This window comes from Dicentrarchus labrax, unplaced genomic scaffold (genome assembly GCF_905237075.1).
Source record: "Dicentrarchus labrax unplaced genomic scaffold, dlabrax2021, whole genome shotgun sequence".
NCBI classification, from domain to species: domain Eukaryota; kingdom Metazoa; phylum Chordata; class Actinopteri; family Moronidae; genus Dicentrarchus; species Dicentrarchus labrax.
Genome location: NW_026136702.1, coordinates 15,013,487 through 15,040,516, shown reverse-complemented (window position 1 = coordinate 15,040,516; position 27,030 = coordinate 15,013,487). Strand labels below are relative to the sequence as shown.

Below are 27,030 nucleotides of genomic sequence, written 5' to 3'. Positions count from 1 at the left end.
CTTAGTAGAGATTGAAGTGTTAAATATCTGACTGCAAGTGTGTTCATAGCACAGGCCTTGTACGTGTCCTTGTTGGAGCTGGACAGAAGTAAAGTAATAACTAAAACTAAGTGATTACTATCAAGATTGTCTTTGTTATGAGTTTACTGTTATTGTTAGCAGATTTTTTTAAACACTCAAATACTGAGTGACTATCCATTAACACAAACTTTTTCAAAATACCATGGAATGCTTGAGTTTGAGCTGCATAATTAAGTCTCCTACTTCTGTACTTGTAGCTCAGATACTCACACTTTCTGTTCTCTGTCTTCCAATAATAAGTATCATAGAATATTGCTATGGCCAGATACTGGTCACTATGAATCCTGGAGTTCTTTTAACGACAGCAAAAATATTTGAAAGACTGGTAGTTTGAGTCTAGGCCAGAAAATAATCACTGCTATGATATATTGTTTTATTATACTTACCCCAATTTTTCTTCAGGAAACTGGATGATTTTAGTCAACACGGAAACCTCATGTTTGGCAGCCTGCCGATGGAGATAGTGACCTGTAGTCTGCAGGATCTAATAAACTATTTTCAGCCTCCACCAGAGGGGCTAGACCATGAAGCTAAACAGAACAAAATGACAGCGTTAAAGAATCGGCAGAACATGTTTCAGGAAGAGGTAAAAATATATAAATATATGCATATGTATGAATGAAAAATTTGGTCTGACATATGGTATGTGTCACGGTGCCATAAGTATACCCCTCCTTTCTTCTCAGGGTGTGATAGATTTGGTCCTAGATTGTATTGACCGTCTGCACCAACATAGTAGTGCGTCTCATTCTGAGACTGCTCAAAGTGACACAGGAGCAGAGTGGGAGGCCATCCTCAACCGCTTCTATGAGCTATTGGGTGAGATCTTTTTCTAGTAGAGATGACTCAATAACACTTTTTCAATACAGACACCACAACGTTAATTACCTACTGACACAGATGCCAAAAGGATACAGTTTTTCTTTTGACATCTACTAAACTGTTAATAACCCATTTCAGTGCTTTTTTGACTTACAATACCTATCTTAAAAATGATCCATGTTTATTTCTTTTTACCCCTTCAGCTGCTCTGCTACGGCGAAACCGTGTAAATTGTGCACATTTCTCAGGTTCTCTAGACTGGCTGATCAGCAGACTAGACCGGCTGGAGGCCTCTTCTGGTTGGTTGGATTTGTGGGCATTTAATTTACAATCACATTTTAAATTTGCAAAACATAAAAAAAAAATGTTGAACTTATTACACCTGTTTAGTTGTTTTACGTCAGTGATAATGTAGTGAAATATTCCAGGTATACACTGTTATCTGATGTACATTATATCATGCATACTGTGTGTAATGTACAGGAGTCTTGGAGGTTCTGCAGTGTGTCCTAGTGGAAAGTCCTGAAGCACTCAATGTCATTAAAGAAGGACACATTCATTCTATCATCTCCTTTCTAGACATGCATGGATGCAACCACAAGGTAGTGTTTGAATGGTGTTCTTATATTTTAATTAAAATACTGTGCATGCGTCAATAATGGGAGAAAAATGACAGTTGTCATTATTGCCATGTTATTTCTGGATTTATTGGCTGAAGTGCTGTAGCTTATCTAAATTTAGGGGAAAAACATCCATTATTTGGACAAATGTCATCTCAGAATAGGCCTGTTTATGTATGCATTTGCAGCATGGTTTGGAAATGAGCTAATGTCAGTTTCACCAATGCAAAAACATAAAAACAAGTATTGTGGCTGTAATAGCAGTTTTCCGATCTGATCTAATTTGGGGATAATTTCCATGTGTTTATGGTGCTACTGCTAGATGAAGTGCTGACAGGTTGTGTTCCAGGTCCTGGAGGTGCTGTGCTCTCTTTGTGTGTGCCACGGTGTGGCGGTGCGGTCGAATCAGAACCTCATCTGTGACAACTTGCTGCCAGAGAGAGACTTGCTGCTCCAAACACGCCTGACTAATCGGGTCACCAGGTACAATTCGGAGTGTGTTCTCTAAATAGGACTGCTTTGTTTAGTCTCTGAGTCATTCTTTTCTCTTTAATTCTGTCCTCTTCTTTTTAATTTGGTGTTCTCATTCACTATGCACACACATCAGAAATAAAAAAAGTCTCATAAAATAAATAAAATATTTTCTATAACAAAAGAGTACATTTAAAATGTGCCTGTTTTGCATTGAGTTCACTTCACATATTCTGTCCTTGCTTTTATTGACTCTTGGAGTCACCACTGAATGAGGACTCTGATTTTATAGTTTTCCATCTGTAATGACATCCACATCCTTGATACAAGAGATACTTCACATCTCTCAGTCTTGAGTTATCTAAAGAATTACTTGTCTCTTTCAGTGTCATCTCTTCATTTGCTACGACAATTATTTTTTTCTGAATAGATCAGACCGACAAAGAAGCACTCGTCTTCGTCTTGCCTCTTCCAATGAGACTTTGTAAAAGTAGCTCGTTGCCTGAGATTGTATGGCTCAACAGAGTTAATCTTTGGACACTTTTTGACAGTTTAATCACATTTCATGTTCTCCTTCTGTCTCTCAATATTTTGGCCCACTATGCCAGTTTGATCTTGTGGGCAGTTTCAATTTCCCTTTTCCTTTGAGCTTGTTTTTTTTTCTCTTCACTGGCCCTTTTTCCTCAGCAGCTGCCTTCTTTTATCATGCTTTTCTCTATCAGCAGCCCATTTTGTACGTGAGGCCTTATAGCTTATTTTGTTTCATATTCTTCACACCTGCTCAGTCCATTCTTCAGCTCTCTCTTCCTCCACAAGCCATTCCCTCATTCTATTATTTTTATTTCTTGTTCAGCTAAATGCCTCATTTATACATCTGCTTTAATTTTCATTTCTTTTATCTCATCAATTCTCATTCTTTCTCTTTTCTATCTTCTCCTTCTTGCTCACAAGATTTTTGTCAATTCTTCCAGATGTGCTTTTTCTTTATCCATTCTTTTCCATTTTTTATCCAATCTCTTATATCACCTAAACCAAGTCATACCTTTCTCTGTGTCCTTTTCTCGTTCCTTCAATTCCCTTCTTCTGTCCTCATATCTTCACTGTCGGGAGAGCTCTGTTAAGCACTAGTGTCCGTATATGAGCTGGCATTTATTCTCTCCACTTAATTCAAGCAACATTTTGGTGATTTACTCATCCATATACCTCTTCAAATTACTTCTGCTAATTTAGTTCCAGTGTTGAATTTGGGAGGTCAAAATGAGACCCTCTGCAAAAACTCTGCTCTGTATTTGTTCATTCTTTTATATATGTATGACAATGCAATGCACTGAGTTCATGAGAGTTATGCTCTGTGTATTCAGATATTCAGTTTAATGTTTGTATTTGGTACAATAAAAAAGTTGTTTAATACATATTCCCCATCCTGGCTATCCTGAATTTTTCACAGGTAATTTTTATGCCTCTGTGCCAGTGACAGCTGTGGCTGGAGGCATTATGTTTTCGGGTTGTCTGTCTGTATGCTTGTGAACGCGATATTTCAGAAACGCCTTAAGGGAATTTTTTCAAACATCCATTTGGATGAACTAGTTAGTATTTGCTGTTCATTGTGACCTCATAGAACACATTTTTGGCCATAACAATAACAAGAATTCATACGCTAATAATGACAAGATTTCATACAGGGTAAAACAAAGACATCCCTAATAATAAAGAATCCATGACATTTTATATCCCAAAGGTCAAAGGTCAACTTCAGTGTGACATTGTTCATCTGTCTATTCTTGTGAATGTGATATCTCAGGAAGAACCTTGAGGGAAATCAATATTCGTATACGTATCTATATAATAGTGCTGTCAGTTAAACGCGTTATTAATGGCGTTAACGCAAACCAATTATAACGGCGTCAATTTTTTTATCCCGAGATTAACGTTCTTTTTGGCCTAGCACACTTTGTAGTTTTTTTCACATGCTGTTGCAACAACTAGTAACGTTAGAAAAACTACAACACCACACATTTCTTGAAGTTTTAAAGACCTATTCATGTCTTTGAAATTAATATTTTACTAAAAAACAAATATAACAAAACTTTTCCAAAGAAAGGCACCACTGTATTCTGTCTTTTGTTGCCCTTTTGTTTGACTTTGGTTCTCTCTGCATGTTACTCCACCACAGCATGAGACCAAACATCTTCTTGGCTATGGGGGAAGATTCAGCCCAGCATCGGAGGTGGTACTATGAGCTGGTTGTGGATCATGTCGACTCCTTCCTCACATCTGAGCCCACACACCTGCGTGTTGGCTGGGCTTGCACTGAGGGATACCAGCCCAAGCCCACAGGGGGTGAAGGCTGGGGGGCCAATGGGGTGGGAGACAACCTCTGCTCCTATGGCTTTGATGGGCTTCACCTCTGGTCAGGTGAGGATGAGATCAGACAAGAGGTACAATGTGTACAGTATAAGTTTGACTGAGGAACTCACTCACTGAAATATGTTTGCTTGTCAACCATATTTCAGTCTTGTTTAGATTTGTCTGGGTGCGCAATAAAGAGCAGAGTTTAATTGTGATGTATTGTGATTCACAATTGTAAATTGTGAATAAAGAGTACACACCTGCAGCAAAAAGTCATTAAAACAATATAAACATCAAATACTTATACACACATACAATAGACATGTGTTTTCTAGGATAGCACTTCACAGGAAAGATTTATATTGCTCCACGCACTCCAAGGTACTTTTTTAGATAAACACATTCATCTTCATTGCATTATATTTAGTGCAATGAAAGGCGTATACTGGAGATGTACCATGCCTGTTTAAAGGAGCAACAAAGAAATAAAATAGATGTTTTTAAATGTGCCTGTTAAGAAGACTTGAAATTGCTATTGAAATAACTGTATTGGCTACCTTTGTTCAGCAACACTTGATGATCCAGAGCAAACAAGCTATGTATTTCTGCTTGTTCCTCTAAGCCTGCATAGAGAGCACATATGAGAATAAATCATCAGCAGCAGTAAACAGTCAAACATAAGTGTGTATACAAATGAACAGTTTAATTGCATTTTAGTCATCTCCAGTATGAGGTAACAACTGTAACAACAGTGACTGCAAAGTAGAGTGAGTCCATATTTGGAATTTAAAATTGATCTGATGGTAATGAATGATATTCTCTTGTGTTATACTGTAAACGCCAAAATGAAGCAAAGTCAGTGTATCAATCATAGCCCTGCAGTGAGCCCGCAAGCATGTTTGAATAATGTATGTCACCGTAATCTAATCCTTAACTTTTAAAAACAAAAATAATAATAATAATAGATGGATAGATAACTTTATTAATCCCACAGTGGGGAAATTCACTTGTCACAGCAGCATTTGAGTGAAATAAGTACAGATATAAAAAACAGGAACATTTGCATACAGCAGGTCCAAGGTCTTATTGTCTCTGGTGGTGCATGTAACAAACTGGTGGAAGGTTGGGAATGTGGACGAGAGAGAATCGTGGTTGAAGTCCCCTGTGATGATGATGAAGGCCTCCGGGTGTTTCGTTTGTAGGGTGAACATATTATGGACAAAAGCATTATTTTTATTTTATTTTATCTTAGTTGTATCCATTTCATTTGATAAAGTATGGTCTTTGTAATGCTGTAAATGCTGTCTCATTTTGAGTTGAGAAGAAACTACCGACAATGGATGTGTCTTCTAAACCTCAGGCTGTGTGGGCCGCAGAGTGAGCTCTCCCTTCCCTCACCTGCTGAAAGATGACGATGTGGTCAGCTGCTGTCTAGACCTCAGTGCACCCTGCATCTCGTTCCGGGTCAATGGCCTACCTGTGCAGGGCATGTTGGAGAACTTCAGTGCAATTGGACTTCTTTATCCTGTGGTCAGCTTCTCTGCTGGAGTCAAGTCAGTAGTGGAGATAAGATTTTGTTTGACTGGCCTACATGGCTCAAAAGTTAATTTTGACATAAAATGCTTTATTCAATAGTACTTGTATTGTTCTCAGTATGCTGTCGAGTAGAGTTAAATAAATCAATTATTAATTTCTCTGTAAAGATCATAAAACATAGTAAATACCTTCCTTGTCCTGTTTCTGGAAATCAGGGTTCGGTTTCTGTTTGGGGGAAGGCATGGAGAGTTTCGCTTCTTGCCCCCACCAGGTTTTGTTCCGTGCTCTGAGGCTCTGCTCCCGAGAGTCAAGCTCAAAGTAGAGCCATGTCACAAATACATATTGAATCATGAAGAAGGGAAACAAGAGCTCATTGGCCCCTCAGTACCTTCTACTCCAGTGACCTTTTGTCCCGCCCCAGTAGACACCAGCAAGGTAAAAATCAGCATAGTCAAATTTGATTTATTTCTTTATTTTATTTTACAGGTAGAGATTTCAGATTATGTTATATATTATTATATTGAATTAATTCTTTGTCCTGAAATATACAATATCAATGTAGCTGAATTACTTTGACTTTGCTCATATTTCTCTCATAGGTGGTATTGCCCCCACAACTTGAAGATATCCGAGAGAAAATGGCTGAAAACATCCATGAACTCTGGGCAATGGACAAGATTGATCTTGGATGGACACATGGACCTGTAAGTTAAGACAAACAACATCTATAATTTAATTACACTGCATAAATGAAACAAGAAATAGATCCTCCTAAATGTTACACACTGGACCTTTAAGACGATAGTACCATCTAAAGCTTGACCTGAAACCTGACCGGTCCACTTCAGTTTTACATGCAGCCCCATAAAACATTAACTTTTGTCAAACAGGTGAGAGATGAAGTTAAGAGGCACGATCCCTGTCTCGTGGAGTTCTCCAAGCTGTCAGAGCATGAGAGGAACCAGAACCTTCAGATGGCTGAAGACACCCTCAGGTGAGCGCCACTGTCTGCATCACACTATAGACACTTTTATGCTACTTGGTTATTTTTTATTCAATAATTGATTAATTTTATTTGAAAAAATATACAGATGTATGTCAATAGAAATTTTACACTTAAAACTAATAAGTCATTAGGGTTTTTTTTTATGATTGGTGAATGTTTCACTTAGTTTTCATATTTGTTTTTCCACTGGAGGACTCTCCTCGCCCTTGGTTTCCACATTGGTTTGATGGATGAACACGCTGTGGAGAGAGTCAAATACATGAGACTAGCCACCAAGTATGTACAAGTTTAATATTATGTTGTTGTTTGGAGCCCTTACACAAAGGAAACATTCAGGAGGTTATAGTTTGGTCACTATTGGTGTAGCCCCACATGTGAGTTGCCTTGTGTCTTTATTTTTCATCAAGCGTCATAAGCTATATAAGCAAAATACGTCATGACTTATTCATAAATACTCTAAAAGCACAACCACATCATAACCACTCATAATTTTTTTTAGGTTATTTGCAATCTTGACACACTCCTATCCATTTTTGATTGCCTTTCCCAGATATGAGCAGCCCAGTGAGTATAGGCCTGCCCCAGTAGACTTGAGACAGTTTTTGCTGAGCCCTGCCCATGAGGAAGCGGTTAACTTGCTGGCAGAGAATGATCACAATGTATGGGCCAGAGAGCGTATCAAACAGGGATGGACCTATGGAACCCAACAGGTTTGTCTTCTGTGTTGCAGGCACTACTGAGGAGGATTTACATTTGAACAATAATATTCACAGCCTTCCTCAAAAAAAGTTTTCAGATGGTATTAAGAATATAGTACATGAAAGTATTCCCCTGTACATTGTCTTTCAGTCATAACATAGAAACTGCACATAGCAACAACATGCTCTGGCAACACAAACACTGATTTTGTTCTCTAAAAAATATAGATGCCCATTTTTGGTCTTTGCCTCTGTATTTTTAGGATGTGAAAGCGAAGCGGAGCCCGTACCTCGTGCCCTACAGCCTTCTTGATGAAAAGAGTAGGAGAGTGGGCAGGGAGAGTGTCAGAGAGGCTTTCTGTACCCTGCTGGCCTACGGTTACAGCCTGGAACCACTCAACCAGGAACGGAGTATGTCTCAAATGATCTTATCAGTTATAGCTCAGTTCATTTCACTTCATTTATTGTAACCAATATGAGCTAATGAATGTAAACTTAATTAAGATGAGACTCTTTTTGTTATTAACTAGCACAGACTTTACAGAATATTTCTAATACTACTTGCCTTTGTCAACTTTGTATTGCAAAGATTCTCTTCTCTTCACTCTTCAGTGGGACTTGAATGCAAATCAGTTGTTATTTTTTCTTTTTGTTGGGTTTACAGCTACATTATCAAATCCATGTCTCATCTCTGCTAAGAAGTGCCGAGTGTTCAGACCAGATAAATCATACGCTGTAATGCTGGGGAAGTGGTACTTTGAATTTGAAATAGTGACAGCAGGGAATATGAGAGTGGGCTGGGCCCGACCAGGCTGTACCCCAGATAAAGAGCTCGGCTCAGATGACCAGGCATTTGTCTTCGATGGATATGAGGTGAGATATTAAAATTTGACAGTTAAAATGGCGTGAGTATAATGTGTGAACAATAAGCCCAACTCCCAGTGTGACTTTGTTAAATCCCTAATGTGAATCTTTTCTTTTTGTCATGATAAAACTCAAGCGTGTGGAAAAAACAGGGCTTTGTGTTCCCACAGCTCTTAGATATTTCTTGATTTACTTTTACAGTATACAGAATGACAGTATGACTTAAACTAAGTCCAAATTTGTTGACAAACTGGTATATCATGGCTTTGTTATTATTAGTGTTGCCAGAGGATGTTTTGTAGAGTAGACAGAAACAGAACTGTGGCTTTATACTCCAGCTGTAAAATAACCATCTAATAAGGAGGTATTGAAATTAACTATATAAAGTAAAAACTGAAACAGAATACCTAACTTCAACAAGTTAGTTGTACATGCAAGCAAGTTGGTGCTTGACCAATAACATCTATTCACGATTACAGTAAAGATGTGTGACCCTGATTAATCAATGGGTGCAATCAAACAGTTTCTGCTGCACTATTTCCACATTATTTAAAGTCAATACATAAAAAAACCTTGTCATCCTTCCCACTATGTAACACAAGGGACATTGACCTAAGCAAAGTGGAGCTGTAATCTGCTGAGCTGAGTTTAACGATCCGGATAGCATCTCATCTCATCCTGCGCTGTGTGGGTTCTTTTACCTCTTTTCCTATGTGAGGGTTTTTACACTTGTCTCCTTTTATTTCTAAGTACTCGTCTTCCTGTTGCTTTCAGGCTCAGTGGTACCATCAGGGCGTTGAGCCCCTGGGACGTCCGTGGCAGCGAGGCGATGTGGTGGGTTGTTTGGTGGACATGGCTGAAAGCACCATGATGGTCACGCTCAATGGAGAGGTGCTGTTTAATGACAGAGGATCAGAGCTGGCTGCCAAGGACTTTGATATCAAAGACGGTCTGGAAGAGTTTTTGACTTTATACAGTGTATTGCACAGACTTAAAACTGTATTAAACTGAAAGATAATCATTTTATTTTATTTTATTAAAAGTCTAGCCCATGTCTAAGACTTAAATATACCTATCAGACTGACATTTAATTCATCTTGTCTTTCCCCATATTTCCCAGGCCTTTTGCCTGTCGTCAGTGTTGGGGTGAACCAGGTGGGGAGGCTGAACCTGGGCCGCCAAGTGGACTCTCTGCAGTACTTTTCTGTGTGTGGCCTACAGGAGGGATATGAACCATTTGCTGTCAATATGGCCAGAGACCCAGCCCTGTGGATGAGTTGGAAACAGCCTCAATTTACCTCCATAATGCCTGATGATCACAATTTACAGGTTAATTTAGCAGTCTCATAGCATGCTTTCTTTTACCTAGTAGCTTTGATAATATGTCAGATGTATGTAGCATGGTGCAATATTTTGATACAGGCCTCTCTACAACCCAGGGTTGCTTGTAACACTGGTTAATTGACAACACTTATCCCAAAAATCTTGTCCAAATCTTATTCAAGGTCACTAGAGTCAGTGGCTCAACAGATTCCTTATCCAGCCTGAGGGTCTCTCAGCGATTGTTTGCACACCACAGTGGAAGCAGTGAGATGGGCTTTTACCGGCTCAGCATGCCCATCGAATGTGCTGCCATCCTCACTTGCCCTGCCGGGGGCGTTCTTCCAGTGGCCTCAAACTCTCTCTCTTCAGGTTCATATCATATCATATTATAGCATAGCTTAGCATAGCTTAGCATAGCATAGCAAATAATAGCTTAGCTTAGTTTAGTTTAGCTTAGCATAGAATAGCATAGCATGGCACCACAGTAAGGACTCATTTGGTTTGCCATAAGTTCAAACAACAAATGACATTACCCCTTATGTAGCATGTTAACTATTAGCTATTACAAGATAAAAACTGAGAGCAATAATTAGTGACTGAAATCTTGATAGTTGTTGTTTGCATTTATCCAGATTATTCACTATCCTGATTATTGATATTCTACTATTATGACCTTGACGAGTTGTTCTGCTTAAGCTCTCCAGGGCCCTGCTGTAATTAATTCCTTTTGTCCTTTAAGGAATGAAAGATCAGGAGGAAGTGGATTCTGACTTTGAAGTGCTGAGGAAGTCAGCCCATGGCTTTGCTGGTTCAAGAGATGAGCTCAACCATAAGGATCATAGTCAAGACAAAACATCAAGATTGAAACAACGGTAGGTTGTACGGAAACTAAAGTTAAAAGCAACATATGTGCTAGCAAACAGGCTCACTGTCTCGGCACAGTCACAATTTATCTGCAAAATGAATTGTGCTGTGTACAAATGTATCTGTGTTTTTGGTCTGTAAGGTTTATGCTGAAGAAGGCTAAACCAGGACTAATCAGCAGCCACTCCTCTGCACGACTTCTAGAAGATGTCGTAGTTGACAAGGATAACTATGATCACCTTATCCAGAGCTCAAGAGTAAGGCTTTCCTTTTCTCATCATATCATCTCATCTCATCTCATCATAACCAGATAACCACAGAACATAAAACATAATCAGTGCTAATAAGAAAACCAATTATTTTGCTCTATTATTTCTATAATACTCAATAATGCCCCTTATTAATAATAGAAAACACTAAATGTATTTAGATAGTCTGCACTAAAATTAAACAAATTGCACTGTAGGGTTTCTGCACATGTATTGTGCTTCAGCTTTCTGCTAGTAGAATTACTAGCCATAAAAAAACAAAAAAACCAGACACCAACTGACATCTCTGTTTCAGTATTATTACTCTGTGAGGGTTCTTCCAGGCCAGGAGCCGTTCAATGTGTGGGTAGGCTGGGTGACCTCTGACTTTCATCAACTTGATGTGACATTTGACACGGACAGTGTCCACACAGTGACTGTCACCCTCGGAGATGACAGTGGCAAAGTGCAGGAAAGGTCAGTATACACCAAGACACTTTCATTGTTTATATGGGTGACTTTACTTAGAATTTAAATACTAATTGCAGTCAAAGATGGTGCTTATACTAATCAGTTTACTGTACTTATCAAACAATGCTAAATTAACTCCTGTAAAAAATTATTCCATAGTCCCTTAAATTCACTTGTGATTCTTTTGAGTTTTCATGACAAATTATCAGCAAACTGCCAATTAATTATAGCCCTATCTGTTTTCACAGTGTGAAGCGGTGTAACTGTTACATGTTTTGTGCTGGAGAAGCAACAGGCCTGTCTCAGAGTCGGAGAAGTTCAGGGTTGGAAATTGGCTGTTTAATTGACACAGCCACTGGACTGCTCACCTTTACCTCCAGTGGAGTGGAGATGGCTACTTTCTACCAAGTAGGTCATATGGGGATCTTCTCTATTCAGTATTTTTTTGTTAATTGTAATACATTAACCTCATATTGAGCTTTGTGTGTTGCATTTGGGAGAGTAACTTGTGAGTGATGTTTAACAGGGAGCACTGAATTATTAAACTGATGTAGTATTGTTTCACTGCAAATCAGGTGGAAGCCAGTACAAAGCTGTTTCCTGCTGTTTTTGTCAAGCCCACCACCAGCAACATGTTTCAGTTTGAAGTGGGGCGCATTAAGGTAAGGGAACTTTTGATTATTAATGCTGTCATACATTAGAAGAATGTTTTTAAGAGACAAAAATTTGGACAAATTGTTGTTGACAGATCAGACAGGATTAGTTATTAATTAGGTTGCATCTTGGAAAGTTAGAGAATAGTTCAGTGTTGAGAAGTTTCTGCCCTGTGACCCTTTTCAGTCTGTTTTCCAACCTGTTGTATTCTTTATAAATGTTTGGTGGTCTGTTATGCCATTCTATTCTATTCTATTTTTTCCCTCTCGATCCAGAATGTTATGCCACTGTCAGCAGGACTGCTTCGCAGTCAAAGAAGGAATGCTGCTCCTCAGTGTCCTCCAAGGTTTCAGGTCCAGCATCTTAGCCCGGTTTCGTGGACCAGAGTACCAGAACGTGCATTGAAGGTGATGGTGGATCGGCCAAATGAATACCACGGCTGGAGAGTCCAATGCTCTGAGCCCCTGCAAGTCATGACCCTTCAGATCCCTGATGAAAACAGGTTAAAGACCAGGAATAAATATGTATTTTTGAAATAGGGGTTTTAAATTTAAGTGCGCAGAAAGTGATGCATTTGTTGTTTATAATGTTGCTGTCATCCCACATCATTTTTTCTCCTGCAATCTGCAAGCACAAGGCACCCATTGTTTAATGTATAACATCATCAAAAATGCCCTGTAGTTGCAAATTCTAGGTGCTGCCATTGTGCCAAGTTGTCAACAAGAACTTTAATTTGATCTTGACCAAGAAACAACACAAATTGTCTTGTCATATGTGTAGGTGTGTTGACATTTTGGAGCTGTCGGAACTCGATGACCTCTTGACCTTTTACCACCACACTCTCCTCCTCTACTGCTCTTTGTGCACCCTTGGAAATACCAGAGTTTGCCATGCCCTCTGCAGTCATGTGGACCAATCCCAGGTCCTTCATGCCATTCAGAATCCCCACCTCCCTGGCCCTCTCCGCTCTGCATTTTACCAGCTACTTTTTCAGGTAATTTCTTGCTTGAGTTAATTTTTTTCTTTAGGTAATATTTATCGACAACAGGATGAGGAAACTTTGGTCTTTGGAGAGTTACTAATTGAGTCTTCTTACTCTTTAGGTTCACCTCAGCAGCCACGCCACAGCATGTCTCATGATGAACCATGAATACATTGTGCCTATGACTGACCAGACCAGAGAAATCACCCTTTTTTCCAGCCCTGCTAATGGTGTTAATGGTGGGAAAGGTATTCCCAGCACTAGTCTTAGCACATCCCTTAAACCACGGATGCATTTCTCATCTCCTTGTTTTGTCAGGAGTGATGGGATGGAAGGAAATAGTGCAGTTAAAATGGCCTCCACAGAGAGCCCAGAAATCCCTCTGGAGATATTGAAGGACTTGACTGTGGAGATGCTGACTGCTGGAGTATTGGCTGCGAGTCAGGGTGTAAGAGATCCTGTAGGAGGCAGCATTGAGCTTCTACTTGTTCCCCTAATTAGACTGTTCTACACCCTGCTGGTTATGGGGGTATTTTGCGATGAGGATTTAGGAAAGGTTCTGAGACTTATAGAGCCGTCAGTCTTCTACCCTCCCGAGGAGGAAGATGAAGAAGAAGCTAGAGATGGTGAAAAAGAATGGAAAGGGGGCAACAAAAAAGAAGATGAAACCTCTAAACAAGGACTTCTTCAAATTAAACTTCCAGAAGCTGTCAAACTTGAGGTGAACGAACCACCACATTTGTTTGTTTTTCTTCTCCTTACATTGGTTTTGGATTAACTTCAGATGCTGTGTTGTTATATTCCTGTAAGAAGTTTAAAATGAATCATAAAGGAAGATTTAATAAATATATTTTTCCAGCTCTGCAATCTGCTGTCCTACCTGTGTGATTGCCAAATGCGCCACAGGGTAGAAGCTGTGGTTGCCTTCTCTGACAACTTTGTGGGTCAGCTGCAGGAGAACCAACGCTTTCGCTACAACCAGGTCATGCAAGCACTCAACATGTCAGCTGCTCTCACCGCCCGCAAGACCAAGGAGTTCCGATCACCTCCAGAGGAGCAGGTTGAATAAACTGCAATTAAATTTTGCTGTTTTATTCCTATAAGTAGTTGCTAATATTAGCTTAGAAGATTAAGATGTAAAAAACTGAGCTGTGGTTTTGGACTTGTCTTTAGATCAACATGCTGCTGAGCTTTAGAGAAGATGAGCAACAGGAGAACTGTCCATGTCCAATGGAAATCCAACAGCTCCTGCAACACTTCCATCACCTCCTCAACACACACTCTGGTTAGAATGAATGAATGAATGAATAAATGAACGATTCATTATTATTCTTCATCAAGCCACAGAGCTATGAAAAAGCTGAGAAGGCACTTACCGTAGAAAACTCATCTTATTGGCTTTTTTTGTACAGGCATTGAATTGGACAGTGACACAGAGGATGAAGAGGATGCTGAGTTGTCTGTAAAAGATCGACTTCTCAGTGTAGTAGCAAGAGTCATTGGACTGAAGAAGAAGAGACCCATAGAAGTGGAGGAGAGTAGACTGCAGAGTGCCAGTAAGCACATCCATGTTGTTAAAGCCCTTTCTTTGTCTCACTTTGTACATTTTGGATACTACATTCTCCAAAACATTTGCATTTTATCACTTTTACATGCCATCATTTTCCTGTACAATTGATCATGCAACAATTTTTGGTTCAGGCTATTATATAGAAACATAGCTGGGTGGTAATAAATGAGGAGTTGTGGTAAATTGGATATGTGAATGAAAATATCAAATATTAACCTTCCATCACTATGTTATGTTGAATTCAGTTAGTGACTTTATGTAGGTTAGTAGTTTCAACAAATTCTTTGTGTCTTACAACTACCCAAAAATGTAACTTTAGTGTAATAACATGATCTATCCACTGTCTTGTCATACTGCACATTCTCAAATCAATGGCTGATGGTACAGCAGCCTGTGTTATTTATTTATTTTTTTTTAAATACAAGGGTAATAGGTTTCCACTTTTCTACTTTTACTACAACCTTTCTCCTGCTGGTACTTCTTCAGAGTCCCTAAAAAAGCTGATCTCTGAGACAATGGTGCATTGGGCTCAAGAGACTGAGATGGAGGACCCTGAACTGGTTAGGGCTATCTTCTCATTGCTACACTGCCAGTATCAGGGCCTTGGGGGCCAAATGGCAGGACCCCTCTGCAGAACCTACACCATTAGCCAGGCTTCTGTAGAGGACACCATGGCTCTCCTGTCCTCCCTGAGCCAAATCCGCTCCCTCCTCAGTGTCCGCATGGGGAAAGAAGAGGAGAGGTTGATGATCAGCAAACTAGGGTATGGGGACATTTGCAATGCAACATGGGTTTGCTTCTTTTCACACCTCTTGATTATTGTGATCTTGTGTAATAATTTGTATTGATTCATTTCTAACACATATGTATCATGATATCCTCTGGGGCGTGGAAAGCATTCTTGCACTTTTTTGTCATTTATTTGTGTGCTCCGTTTTATGTACAGAGACATCATGAATAATAAAGTTTTCTACCAGCACCCCAACCTAATGAGGGCATTGGGGATGCATGAGACTGTGATGGAGGTGATGGTCAATGTTCTCGGAGAGGGGGAATCAAAGGTGAGAGATGAATTAAAATGTATAGTGATAATATGGATAAAATGTGTGAAATCAATGAAGCTGGTCTTTTCATTAGTTTGTTACATGAACAGTTCTGATAATCTATAGACCATATTCTAAGGATAAAAGGTTAAAAAAGCCAAAGGTAAAATCGTGTTCTAGCTGATGTGCATCATTAATATGGCAATACTCCTTGTATTACAGTTTTTCTACCTCCTTGCATTTTGATTTTCTTTAGAGCCATGTATTCATTTTCTTTTGTTAGGAGATTACTTTTCCCAAGATGGTGGCCAGCTGCTGTAGATTCCTGTGTTATTTTTGTCGCATCAGCCGTCACAATCAGGGAGCCCTTTTTGACCATCTCAGCTACCTGCTGGAAAACAGCAGTGTTGGACTTGGTAAAGCTTTTTCCTGTGTCCCTGATGTGCAAAGTAACAGAAACTCCTATAGAATTATCTGTAATGCATTGCAATACAAGAACCCTCCATTACCCTACAGAACCTGATTTATCTATAACTGTCAGCTTTTTGAGAGAGGTATTAATTCAACTTTCTGGCAATTTTTAAGGACAATTTGTAGTGCTGTTGCAAGAAAGACTTTGGATTTTAAACATGTAAAAAGGTAGTTTACTATTGATTGCAGGACTGAATTACACATACATACAGTGTGTGTGTCAATATGTCCAACCCTCTTGTCTATAAGAAATAAAATGAGAAAACAGTTCTTGTTTGACTCTCCCCTGGAGTCTAGAATTTACTTTTACAGCTCAAATAACCTTGTGAAGGTGGTAGGATTTTGTCTCCATGTTAAGAAATATCCTGATATTATATTTAGGTTATGATTTGGTGTTCAGATAGTTTTATGTATTTGTCCCTTAGCTTCACCGTCCATGCGTGGGGCCACTCCTCTGGATGTGGCAGCAGCCTCTGTTATGGATAATAACGAACTGGCCTTAGCGCTGAGGGAACCTGACCTAGAGAAGGTGAGTTCATATTCTGTGCCCTCCTCTGCAGGACTGCTGTTAATAGTCTCCATTATGTCATGTACACATGGATAAGCGCTCTGCTCTAAAATGAACATGCTCTGCCTTTCCATGTTATTTTGCAGTTTCACTCATCTCTGTTATTTATATTTGTGTGTTTAGGTGGCATTTAGTTTTCTCTGTATATAGTGCTTTATTTGTTTACACCACCCTCCTGCTGAGAAGAAAGTAGTTGACTGTTGGATACCACTATTCCAATAACACATATTTTATTAGCCCCAAAATGGGACCCTGCTTTTTCCCTACTCTGACTCCGATTCTGGTCAGAGGGTTTAACCTGAGCCAGGCCATACAACAAGGTATTAGCCGACATGCAATATTCTGTTTTTACCAGAATTGGTACTGGGAAGGAAATAATTATATTGGAACATCTCTGTTGACTATGAACCTTGGAGAAAGCAGTATGCACACATTTGAATGGTGTTATTTGTGTCAAAAATACTGTATATTTGAAAAATATCTGTCAGGACGTAGGTGACAAGCAGCAGTGTGTAGTTTTAGTATTTGATGAACAGTATATTGAGCAACACACTGCATATATCTTCCCTCACTTGCATGACTAGTTACTTAAAATCAAATGAGGGCATATATTTATTTGTTCAGTTTCTAGAAAGGCATAAAGATTCAACCTGAGGAAAAAAGCACTTTTCTTTGCTGTATCCCATATTTTGTACAGTAGCTGCAATAACCCACTATCTGTGAAACTATCAGGTTGTTCAGTACCTTGCTGGCTGTGGTCTCCAGAGCTGTTCAATGCTAGTGGCTAAAGGCTATCCTGATATTGGATGGAACCCCGTGGAGGGCGAGCGTTACCTGGATTTTCTACGTTTTGCTGTCTTCTGCAATGGTAACCTGTTAGTTCTACCAATGGAAGTGTGTGCACTGTGATAGCTTAAATGGCAAAATATCGAAACACTAGTGTTAAATGCTTGTTTGCAATAATTCTGCTTATCATTTCTTGCATGTTATTCTCATGATTCTATTCAGTTTATGTCATTCAAAATGCATTGCAGAAATCTGCTTGACTTGATTATTTTGTTTGGCCATTTGTCTTTATGTGTGTCTTTATTTTTGGCAGCCTTTACTTTTGAACAATACATTTGAATTATTTAACTGTATCATTTTATTATTTGTATTATGTCTATAACTTCACTTCTTTGCATGTATTGCCTGTAGTTCTCTGTAAAAAAAAACTGTTCTTAGATATTTGCTACAGTGCTAGAATAGTAAGAGCATAATACAAAGTTAAAAAGGCACCAAGAGGCTGCATCATTTCATGCTCCCAATTAAGTAAGCTATTTGCAATAGAGGTAATTACCTCTCTGGTTCTTCTACTATTGATTTTTCTTACTCTGAAGCCGTGCCCAGAAGGGATCGGTTCAAATTGTCCTTGAGGGTGTTGACAGTTCAGTCAAATGGCATTGGCTTTCCATGGTGTGTGCCTCTTAGTGATTTCAGCTGTACTTATTTTATATACAGTCAATCATTATTCTATTGGTTGTCTTGGTGGGTTTTTCAGTTTATTAATTTTCTGGGTAGCTTTGAAATTGTGTGCGTAAGACTGACATGAGACCATCATCACCACAACATGGCACCTGTCATGAGCATGAAGGACTGCTGTTATTAAGTGCCATTTGGTAATTTTTAATGCAAAGTGGACATTGTTTGAGATGTTGTCTTGGTTATTGCCATTCATAAAGACTTCTTCATGATCATAACAGGTGTCATGTTATGGTTATGGCGCTGATCATGGTTGGTCTGTACGTGTGTGTTCCTTGACCACAGGTGAGAGTGTAGAGGAGAATGCTTATGTAGTATTGAGGTTGCTGATTCGTCGGCCTGAGTGTTTTGGGCCTGCCCTGCGAGGTGATGGGGGAAATGGTCTCCTAGCAGCCATGGTGGAAGCCATCAGGATCTCAGAGGACCCTTCTATGGACGGACCATGCACCTCATACCAGTCCAACAGAACACTGTCAGTATTAGCTGTTGAGTGAGTGGTTTTTTTGTGTTTGTGCATGTATGTGCTGGCATGTAATTTAGTATCTTAAGAACTAAATCGAATGTTACCCATCTGATGCTTTGATTCTGTAGTTCAGTAATTGGTTAAATATAGTACACACACAAATCCCTTTGCATGAAAAGCTGTCTGATGGATACTGTACTGTACTGGTTTTGAACTATGCAGTAGTTAAGGGTAGTTGAGACAATAGATTGCAAGATTGCAAATAATTAAATCATTTAAGTGCATCACATATTTGTACATTTTTCTGTAAACAGCATTGATAAAGATTTATCAAATATACTATCAAAATATCCATGCCTATATACAATTCGTTAAATTAATTGATATTATATATTAATAAAGGAAAGTAACTTAATGTAGTAAGTACGTTTTATTATGCCTCATCATAATAAGTGTCAGATGTAATTTTCTCACAGGCCTTCAGGAACATTTCTTGGCTGGAAGACAATATCCTTCATTTATTTTAGTTTGACAAACTTTTAACCATTATCTTTTTTTCCTTTTAACAGAGATGTTGTCCAGGACAATGACGATGACCTCATTCACATGGGGCACGCCATCATGACCTTCTACTCAGCCCTTATCGACTTGCTGGGCCGCTGTGCTCCAGAGATGCATGTGAGTGTTTTCCCAGCATTCAACAGCCCCTCCGCATCAATATCCACTGATGCCTCAAACAATAAAGCCGAATGGAGAAAGTCTGCAAACTGCTTTTTAATGAATGAGTCAGAATGAGAAATAAAGTCAGTTTATTGCTTTTACCTTTACACATAATGGCCTGGCCAACATGCTGTATGTCTAGACATAAAACTGACCACAGTATTCATCGGATTAAACTCCATGAAACTGAGACTTTTCTACTTCTACCATACTGTATTAATATGTATGTATAGAATATTTGAAACGTAGTGTTATATATTTTGTCATCCAATTTTACTAGTGGCCTGTGATGTCGATCAAAACTCCTAACCTTGCATTATTTACTGGATATTAATAGAGTAATTGGTTTGAGTCTGTCAGTTTGTGAGTTTCTCAGATGCAAAACCTTGCATGTATACCTGATTGTCAGCATAAGCGCTGATAAAAATGTATTTTTGAAAGAATGCATTTTTTGACAGTGGCATTGAAGTGCAAATTCAAAACAAGACAAGGCAGTGTTTTGTGTTGGATGGTTCAAACACAAAGGCAGTTAAAATGCTTTACAGTACAAATGCATTGAAAGATAATAAGGCTATTAAAATTGTAAAAAGAAGACAAATCAACAGAACTACAGGAAAACAATTGCAGGAAACAAATCAGCAACAGTTAAACAATGTTTTAGAAAACAAATCAAAATTCATTGACACAAATTACATTTTGATTTCAAAATGGGCTGCAACTAAATATGTGGAGCACGTCCCTAATATTTTATAGAATCAGTGCACATTGTTACACTGAAGATATAACCCAATATATGTCTGTTACAATAAGTCTGACAATTGTATTGTTTACTGTAGCATTACGTATAATATGCCCATCACTAATCCCATGTAAGATATAAATGATAGGCCAATAACAATGTTTTGTTCTGAATTTTTTTGTCCAGTTGATTCAAGGAGGCAAAGGAGAGGCAATCCGCATCAGAGCCATTCTGAGGTCGCTCATCCCCATTCAGGATCTTGAGGGAGTCATCAGCATCTCCCTTCAAATCCCTTCAGTGTCTACAGGTCAGATGAGCCTATCAGCCAATCTTACATTTCTACAGATTCAACTTGCAGTAAGCCACTGGACAGAAACTTATGGCTGTCTTTGAAATTGTGACTTCTTCTGTGATGTCACAATTATGGAGTCTGTACAAGGCATCCACAGCGACACACAGATAGGGATTGGCACACAGCAAAGATAAAAGCACAATATACATTGTCAGTATGGCCTTTGGTCACAACATCTAATCTTTACTTTTCATTTGTTTGTCCAGATGGTCTGGTGGTTGAGCCTGACCTATCCACAGTGTTCTGCCCAGACCACAAGGCAGCTATGGTCCTGTTCCTAGACCGGGTTTATGGCATTGAGAACCATAGTTTTCTTCTCCACCTACTAGAAGTTGGCTTTCTGCCTGATCTTCAGGCAGCCATCTCTCTTGACACTGTGAGCAGAGAAAGTTGAATTTTGTTGGCCTGTTCACCTGCTTGATAGATCCAGTGTAACATTGTAGGAGTGACCTTTATATTCGTTCAAGCTCCGCTACGTCACAAATGAAAAATCCCCCCCACACCCATCGCTAGCATTGGCTGTACTATATCATAACATTACTGTGATTGTGGAAAAATGTAGTTTAACATGATTTGAGTGAACTACACTGACTTACCTAAGACTTGGTTGTCTCAATTTGCTTAAGAATTATTTGTCCAATTTACTAAGATGTCTTCTAATAAACAGTGTTTTGTTTTCCATGAAACATTAAAGTATGCATCACCCCTAATAAAGGAAGGCTTTTCAGTTTCAATGTTTGTTTGTCAGACTTATGATCTGCTCATAAATATAAAAAGTAATTACATTTTCTCAATTTTCTTTATATGCACTTTATACCCTTTATATATTCATCTTGTCTGTTTAGGTCCACTTAATAAATTGGACTCGCTGTAAGTGTATCTTCTCTTTTTTTTTTTGCAGTCTGACTTAGGATCCACTGATATGGCCCTGGCCCTCAATAGATACTTGTGTACAACTGTGCTTCCCCTGCTCACCAGATGTTCAGCTCTCTTCTGTGCTTTAGAGGACCATGCCTTGCTGGTGGATTCTCTAATTCAGGCAGTCTACAGCCTCTCCAGGGCTCATAGCTTGACCAAGGCTCAGAGAGACACCATTGAAGACTGTTTGTTGGCTGTGTGCAGGTACAGTTTTTAGTTTTTAGAGATAGGGTTCTGTCTCTACCTGGTTATTATTGGAAATAGTTGTTGTCTGTAGATAAGGATTGATTTTTCTGATGCTGATAGATAACATGTTATGGTACAACCTTATTGTACTATTGCTGTTTGACCAAATCACATGTTGAGAAGAGAAGTGGCAAACAGCAACACATCATTGTTAACTAATGACACATGAGTGCAATCTTATTCCTGCTAATTAAATTTAATGAATCACTATAAAGCCTGTTTTTGCCCAACTCGGATATAATTTACCAAATTCAATCAGAATGTTAAATGAATTAACATCTTGCCCATGGCATTTTCTCAATTACGTGTGTCATTCTTCTGAGAAATGAAAATCAGTCAAAACATCATTCATCGTGTGTGTGTGTTGGTGGTGTGTATCTGCTCATGTGACTAATTCTGCACTCATTGGTGGGCTCAGTAAACTTCAACCATCTATGATGCAGCCGCTTCTTCGACATCTTGTCTTTGATGTTCCCCATCTCACAGACCACAGCAAGATGCCACTAAAGGTGGATGCAGAAATTGCCATTTACTCCAATATATGTGAAAATATATTTGTAAACCAAGGTAAAATTGTTAATTTTATTGACTGTGGTGAATACTTTAATCTGCCAGCTCTTGACCAGTCACTACGAGCAGTGGTGGAAGTACTACTCGCTAACTGGAGGACAGAGTGACCAGGGTTTGGCCTCTGAAGAGGAGCTCCACCTGTCTAGAAAGTTGTTCTGGGGCGTGTTTAAGGCCTTGGCAAACAAGGTAAACCATATTGAATACCTGTGTCAATCTTAAGTTCACATTGAAATGATTTAAAATTACAATAATATCTTTCTGGCGCCCCCAAAAAGTTGCAGAAAATCTATAAATTTCATTTTTTGACAGTGTAATCCTACCATTGATTGATCGCCTCTTCTTTTTCCATCCTCCTCAAAGTCTATTTCAGGAGAAACAAAAAAATGTGTATTTGATTTTCTCCTTTAGCGTACTTCTAGAAAACCTGAGTGGAGGAGGATACAACACACTTGAGATTGAGAGTTCATTTTTTATATCTTAGTAGGAGTTGTTTGAAATGTGAGACATGTGCAATAACTGAATATTTTCTTTTCAATTTAAATCTGTAAGCATGCAACAGCATATTTATGACACTTACCTGACTGATAAGGAACATGAAAACATCATTGAACTAAGTTCAAAAGGTTTTTGCAGTCACGCTTGTGGCCCACATCAAACAGCCTCAAAACCCAAGCACCCAGTCAGCATTGTGAAGAATTGTCTAACTCCTTGAGTAGGGATGCACCTATTGAGAAATTGTGAGTTGATATGAATGTTTGAAATAACAATTTGGCCAATAGCAGATGCCAATACCAATGTTTTTTTTGTTATTTATTCGCTGAACAGCCACTACCCTCAGTACTGGTGCATGGAGCATTTTCATGTGCTGTAAAATGGAGGTGATTATTTCATCCAAGTTGGAGAGCAAAACTGATGCAACATAACAGATAAACATCGGCCACTGAAATCGGAGAATGCCATCTTATTTGCCAATAGTCAACAAGGAGAATATTAATCATTATTGTAAATGTAAATGAGATACTTTTATTTATTATCAAGGGATTCACAGCTGGATTTCATTTGGAGAAATGGGATTTCTTGACCATTTAACTAGGTTTCTAGCATTGTTTATACATGTCCATATGTATGCACAAGACTTTATTTAGGAGAGGTATTTCTGCAACAAGGGTATTTCTTTATATTTTTATCCAAAATATTTATATCCAATGTGTTATTAAATTAGTATTATATAAGCTGTTTCTCTCAGCTGAGTGGTACAAGTTTGTAAAGGTCAGACACATGTGGACAGTAACACGTTACTGTTGTGAAGCACCCAAAACCAGATCTTTGAAATCAATAATTACAATCTTTGTTCTCTCTATATTTTATCCCAGTATATTTGCCCTATTTTATTGCCCAGATATCCCTTAGCCTGTCTTATCATATCCCACACTGTCTATTTACTACCTCGCTTCCTCTCACAATATGTTACCAATACCCCTCTCTCTCTCTCTCGCGCGCTCTCTCGCTCTCTCTCTCTCCTCAACTCTACAGCCCTATGAGCCTCAGTTATTTAGGCTGTGTGTCCAGTGCCTGGCTGCTGTGGCCAAGGCCCTGCCCCCTGACCACGTGGACACAAGCTGCATGTCCCATACAGAGAGTAAAGCCTCAATGGACACAGAAGGACACTTTGATCCCCACCCTATAGATACATCCAAGTAAGATACTCACCAAGGATATTGATTGTGGAAAAAAAAATAGCACATTCTGAATATCCTGAAGATGACCTGTTCCTCTTCTGTTAACTGTGCAACAGAACTAAATAATGTATTATATCTTTCCTTGTACTAGCGTGTCAGTGCCAGAGAGACTGGAGTTTGTAGTGAACAAGTATGCAGAGCATACTCATGAGAAGTGGTCACTGGACAAGGTAATATCACAATAATTATTCCTCAAATCTCTAGGCCTGTTAAAGTTGACACAGTAGAGTTGATGTATGGTATCCTGGTCAAGACTGAAAAACTTAAAAATACATTCCTAAGATCATTTTTCTGCTTGACAGTGTCAGAACATCTGTCTGTGTAGTGTGGTTGATCTAATATGTTGATGTCTGCATATTTTCTAATGTCTGATTTTTACTGAATATGTGTGTTATCTCTGATAGTTTGCCAATGGCTGGGTTCATGGGGAGCAGCTGTGTGAGAACGCCAAGGTTCACCCTCTCCTCAAGCCATACAGGGCTCTGGCTGAGAAGGTAGACTAAGAAGTCAGTTTTTAGTGTGTGTGTGTGTGTGTGTGTGTGTGTGTGTGTGTGTGTGTGTGTGTGTGTGTGTGTGTGTGTGTGTGTGTGTGTGTGTGTGTGTGTGTGTGTGTGTGTGTGTGTGTGTGTGTGTGTGTGTGTGTCAATGAAGAAAGCAGTGAACTGACAGATCCCAGAGGCACTTGCATACCAAATGTTGTGTACGTAAGAGATTAAAATGCCTCGGTTCATAGTCCTTGGTGTATGGAGTGGACAATACACTTCTTTTAAAGTTGAAATATCAAAAATGCTGATATCTGCTATCCTTTGAGGGCCTACTAATTTCAGTTCTACATGAGGGGTTATGTATTTCTGAGTTTTCCAGGAGAAGGAGGCATACCGCTGGGCCATTAAAGAGACAATAAAAAGTATGCTGGCCTTTGGATGGACCATAGAGAGGACCAAAGAAGGAGACGCATTTGGCACACATACCTGCACACGCAGAGTCTCTCAGTCTGGACAGGTATGTGTACTCCGTAGGCCACTTTCACTTATACACTGTACAAGTATCTCATTCACAACTAGACTTCTCCATTACGGTATGTTACTTGTTTTTTTTAAATGAGTAATCAGCCTTTTTTTGTATGTCATAGCTGTCTTTTGAAGGAGCATCAACATTTAGCCCCAAACCTATGGACATGAGTAGCATCACCTTATCATGGGACCAGTGTGTGAGTAATTTATTTGTTTTTTTTCTTTACAAACCATTAAAGTAGGAACAATTTCTACATATAAAAACAAATGGTATTCACTTTGTATTGCATATCTGAATAATCCAGATAACATTTCCTTATTATTGGTATTTCTCAGATTATGCGTCTATGTGTCTTAAATTAATGCACTTGCAGTCTAACTCAGCAACACAAATTTCAGTGACTGAGAAGTGAAGTGCCTTTAAAAATTCAAATCATCTGCCATTGGTAACATGTTTGGAGTGTTGTGTAATCATAGTTGGAGTACAGGACTTAGTTTTCTTGATTCTTTCCCGTGAGAAAAGTAGTTTCCCTGTTGGAGAAATGGGTCTGGGCTCTTGTGGTCCATTTGAATCTCACGTCTGCTAAAGTCATGTGCCAGATAGTGGAAAATAGAGTTTACGCTTTTGTTTAATTTTCTTTTTTCGTCTCTATAGGCAATGGCTGAACAGTTGGCTGAAAACTACCACAATGCCTGGGCTAAGAGGAAGAAATTAGAACTTGAGAGTAAAGGTACTATACCATGGTGTCAACAACTATTCTATTATTTTTCTTCAAGCCCTCTCCTCTCTTTGCGGGGAGCACAGAACAGCTAACAAAACTGCAATACTTTTGACCCAATTCTGTTCTCAGGAGGGGGTGGCCATTCAATGCTTGTACCCTATGATACCCTGACTGCCAAGGAGAAGACCAAATTCAGAGAAAGGGCCCAGGATGTCCTCAAGTTCCTGCAGCTCAATGGCTACACTGTGTGGAGGTAAGTACAAAATGACCTTATGATACAGTATGTACGAGGTGGGTAGCAGTTGAGTTGTTCCATGTTCATGTCACAGTGGTACTGCTCTTTTAATGTTGTTTAGCAGGCATCACAACAGTCAGACCCTAGTCTATACAGCACAACCAGTGAATGAGATGATTGCAGTTCCTTTTTATCTTCCCACTTGCAATAAAATTCAGAAAATCAAATCCATAGTTGAGATTATACAGTATTTAAGGTTAAAGCTCACTGTCTTTTCAAGTAGTGGTATTTTATTTGCCGTGTTTGATTTCACACTCCATCTACAGGGATCGGAAGACAGTGGAGATGGACTTTCCAGCCATAGCCAACTGCTTTGGCTACACTCTTCTTCAGCGACTGCTGTCTCACACTGAGGATGCCCAAGAGCACATGTTGGAGCTGGGTAACATTATAGTGTTCTTGAATGTAAAGACCAAAGAAGAAAATCAGGGATAGAAAATAAAACACATAAAATGACTTTGACATTATACATCTCAAAAGTACCAGATACTGTAAGATTTTGAACATATCACTGGGCCTCATTTATTAAATAATGAACAACGGTCTCCTGAGTCTACATTCAGCCAGACTACTTCAAGGTAGATGTGATCTGAACATCACAGAATAGTTCAGACCAGGTCTGGGTATATGAACCTGCCTTTCTTCGGAAAAAATAAAATATCTATATCTATAATATCATGGTAGTTTTAGTTTGCATAAGATTCAGTATTTTTCTTATGTTTTTCTTTCCAGAAGTGATGCAAGCCAGAGGACAGCTGTCTAAAGGAGAGAGAGCTTCACACCAGCACCCAATTCATTTCTTTCCCACGGTTTGCTTCAGATCACCCAGTTGATATCTACTGTCAGATATGGAATCTCTAACATTGATTTAGCCCTCTTCCAATTTCATTTTTCCTCTCCTTGGTCTTTTTTCTTATTTAATTTATGTCATCTAATTACTTTTGTTAGATGGTTGCCAGGGGCAACCCCTCTAAGTAAAACCCTTTGTGGCTATGTAATTTGTTTAACCATTTTGGAAATCCATGTGGGTGTGTCGATTGCCATCAGGACATTGATTAAAGCTTCCCACACAGTTCTGCCTCTGAGGAGGC

At 39.0% G+C, this 27,030-nt stretch overlaps 1 protein-coding gene across 1 annotated transcript in view; it reads left to right on the top strand.

Moving 5' to 3' along the window:
* Positions 1-27,030, top strand: part of ryr2b (ryanodine receptor 2b (cardiac)) — a 63,933-nt gene that overhangs the window by 6,975 nt on the left and 29,928 nt on the right. Inside the window, exons 13-61 of the mRNA XM_051377760.1 lie at positions 484-667; positions 768-900; positions 1,107-1,202; positions 1,387-1,505; positions 1,873-2,006; positions 4,168-4,409; positions 5,704-5,896; positions 6,095-6,314; positions 6,479-6,583; positions 6,770-6,873; positions 7,078-7,161; positions 7,436-7,595; positions 7,847-7,994; positions 8,248-8,456; positions 9,222-9,396; positions 9,568-9,776; positions 9,953-10,139; positions 10,510-10,642; positions 10,777-10,891; positions 11,199-11,359; positions 11,602-11,761; positions 11,929-12,015; positions 12,283-12,509; positions 12,788-13,001; positions 13,111-13,710; positions 13,849-14,049; positions 14,163-14,274; positions 14,402-14,545; positions 15,046-15,322; positions 15,506-15,620; positions 15,886-16,018; positions 16,499-16,602; positions 17,374-17,509; positions 18,448-18,634; positions 19,195-19,303; positions 20,271-20,391; positions 20,643-20,812; positions 21,338-21,558; positions 22,019-22,109; positions 22,216-22,356; positions 23,704-23,867; positions 24,001-24,079; positions 24,314-24,403; positions 24,774-24,911; positions 25,042-25,119; positions 25,578-25,653; positions 25,774-25,897; positions 26,206-26,321; positions 26,672-26,748. Coding sequence (XP_051233720.1) covers positions 484-667; positions 768-900; positions 1,107-1,202; positions 1,387-1,505; positions 1,873-2,006; positions 4,168-4,409; positions 5,704-5,896; positions 6,095-6,314; positions 6,479-6,583; positions 6,770-6,873; positions 7,078-7,161; positions 7,436-7,595; positions 7,847-7,994; positions 8,248-8,456; positions 9,222-9,396; positions 9,568-9,776; positions 9,953-10,139; positions 10,510-10,642; positions 10,777-10,891; positions 11,199-11,359; positions 11,602-11,761; positions 11,929-12,015; positions 12,283-12,509; positions 12,788-13,001; positions 13,111-13,710; positions 13,849-14,049; positions 14,163-14,274; positions 14,402-14,545; positions 15,046-15,322; positions 15,506-15,620; positions 15,886-16,018; positions 16,499-16,602; positions 17,374-17,509; positions 18,448-18,634; positions 19,195-19,303; positions 20,271-20,391; positions 20,643-20,812; positions 21,338-21,558; positions 22,019-22,109; positions 22,216-22,356; positions 23,704-23,867; positions 24,001-24,079; positions 24,314-24,403; positions 24,774-24,911; positions 25,042-25,119; positions 25,578-25,653; positions 25,774-25,897; positions 26,206-26,321; positions 26,672-26,748 — 7,603 coding nt within the window. The remainder of the gene's footprint in view (positions 1-483; positions 668-767; positions 901-1,106; positions 1,203-1,386; positions 1,506-1,872; positions 2,007-4,167; positions 4,410-5,703; positions 5,897-6,094; positions 6,315-6,478; positions 6,584-6,769; positions 6,874-7,077; positions 7,162-7,435; positions 7,596-7,846; positions 7,995-8,247; positions 8,457-9,221; positions 9,397-9,567; positions 9,777-9,952; positions 10,140-10,509; positions 10,643-10,776; positions 10,892-11,198; positions 11,360-11,601; positions 11,762-11,928; positions 12,016-12,282; positions 12,510-12,787; positions 13,002-13,110; positions 13,711-13,848; positions 14,050-14,162; positions 14,275-14,401; positions 14,546-15,045; positions 15,323-15,505; positions 15,621-15,885; positions 16,019-16,498; positions 16,603-17,373; positions 17,510-18,447; positions 18,635-19,194; positions 19,304-20,270; positions 20,392-20,642; positions 20,813-21,337; positions 21,559-22,018; positions 22,110-22,215; positions 22,357-23,703; positions 23,868-24,000; positions 24,080-24,313; positions 24,404-24,773; positions 24,912-25,041; positions 25,120-25,577; positions 25,654-25,773; positions 25,898-26,205; positions 26,322-26,671; positions 26,749-27,030) is intronic.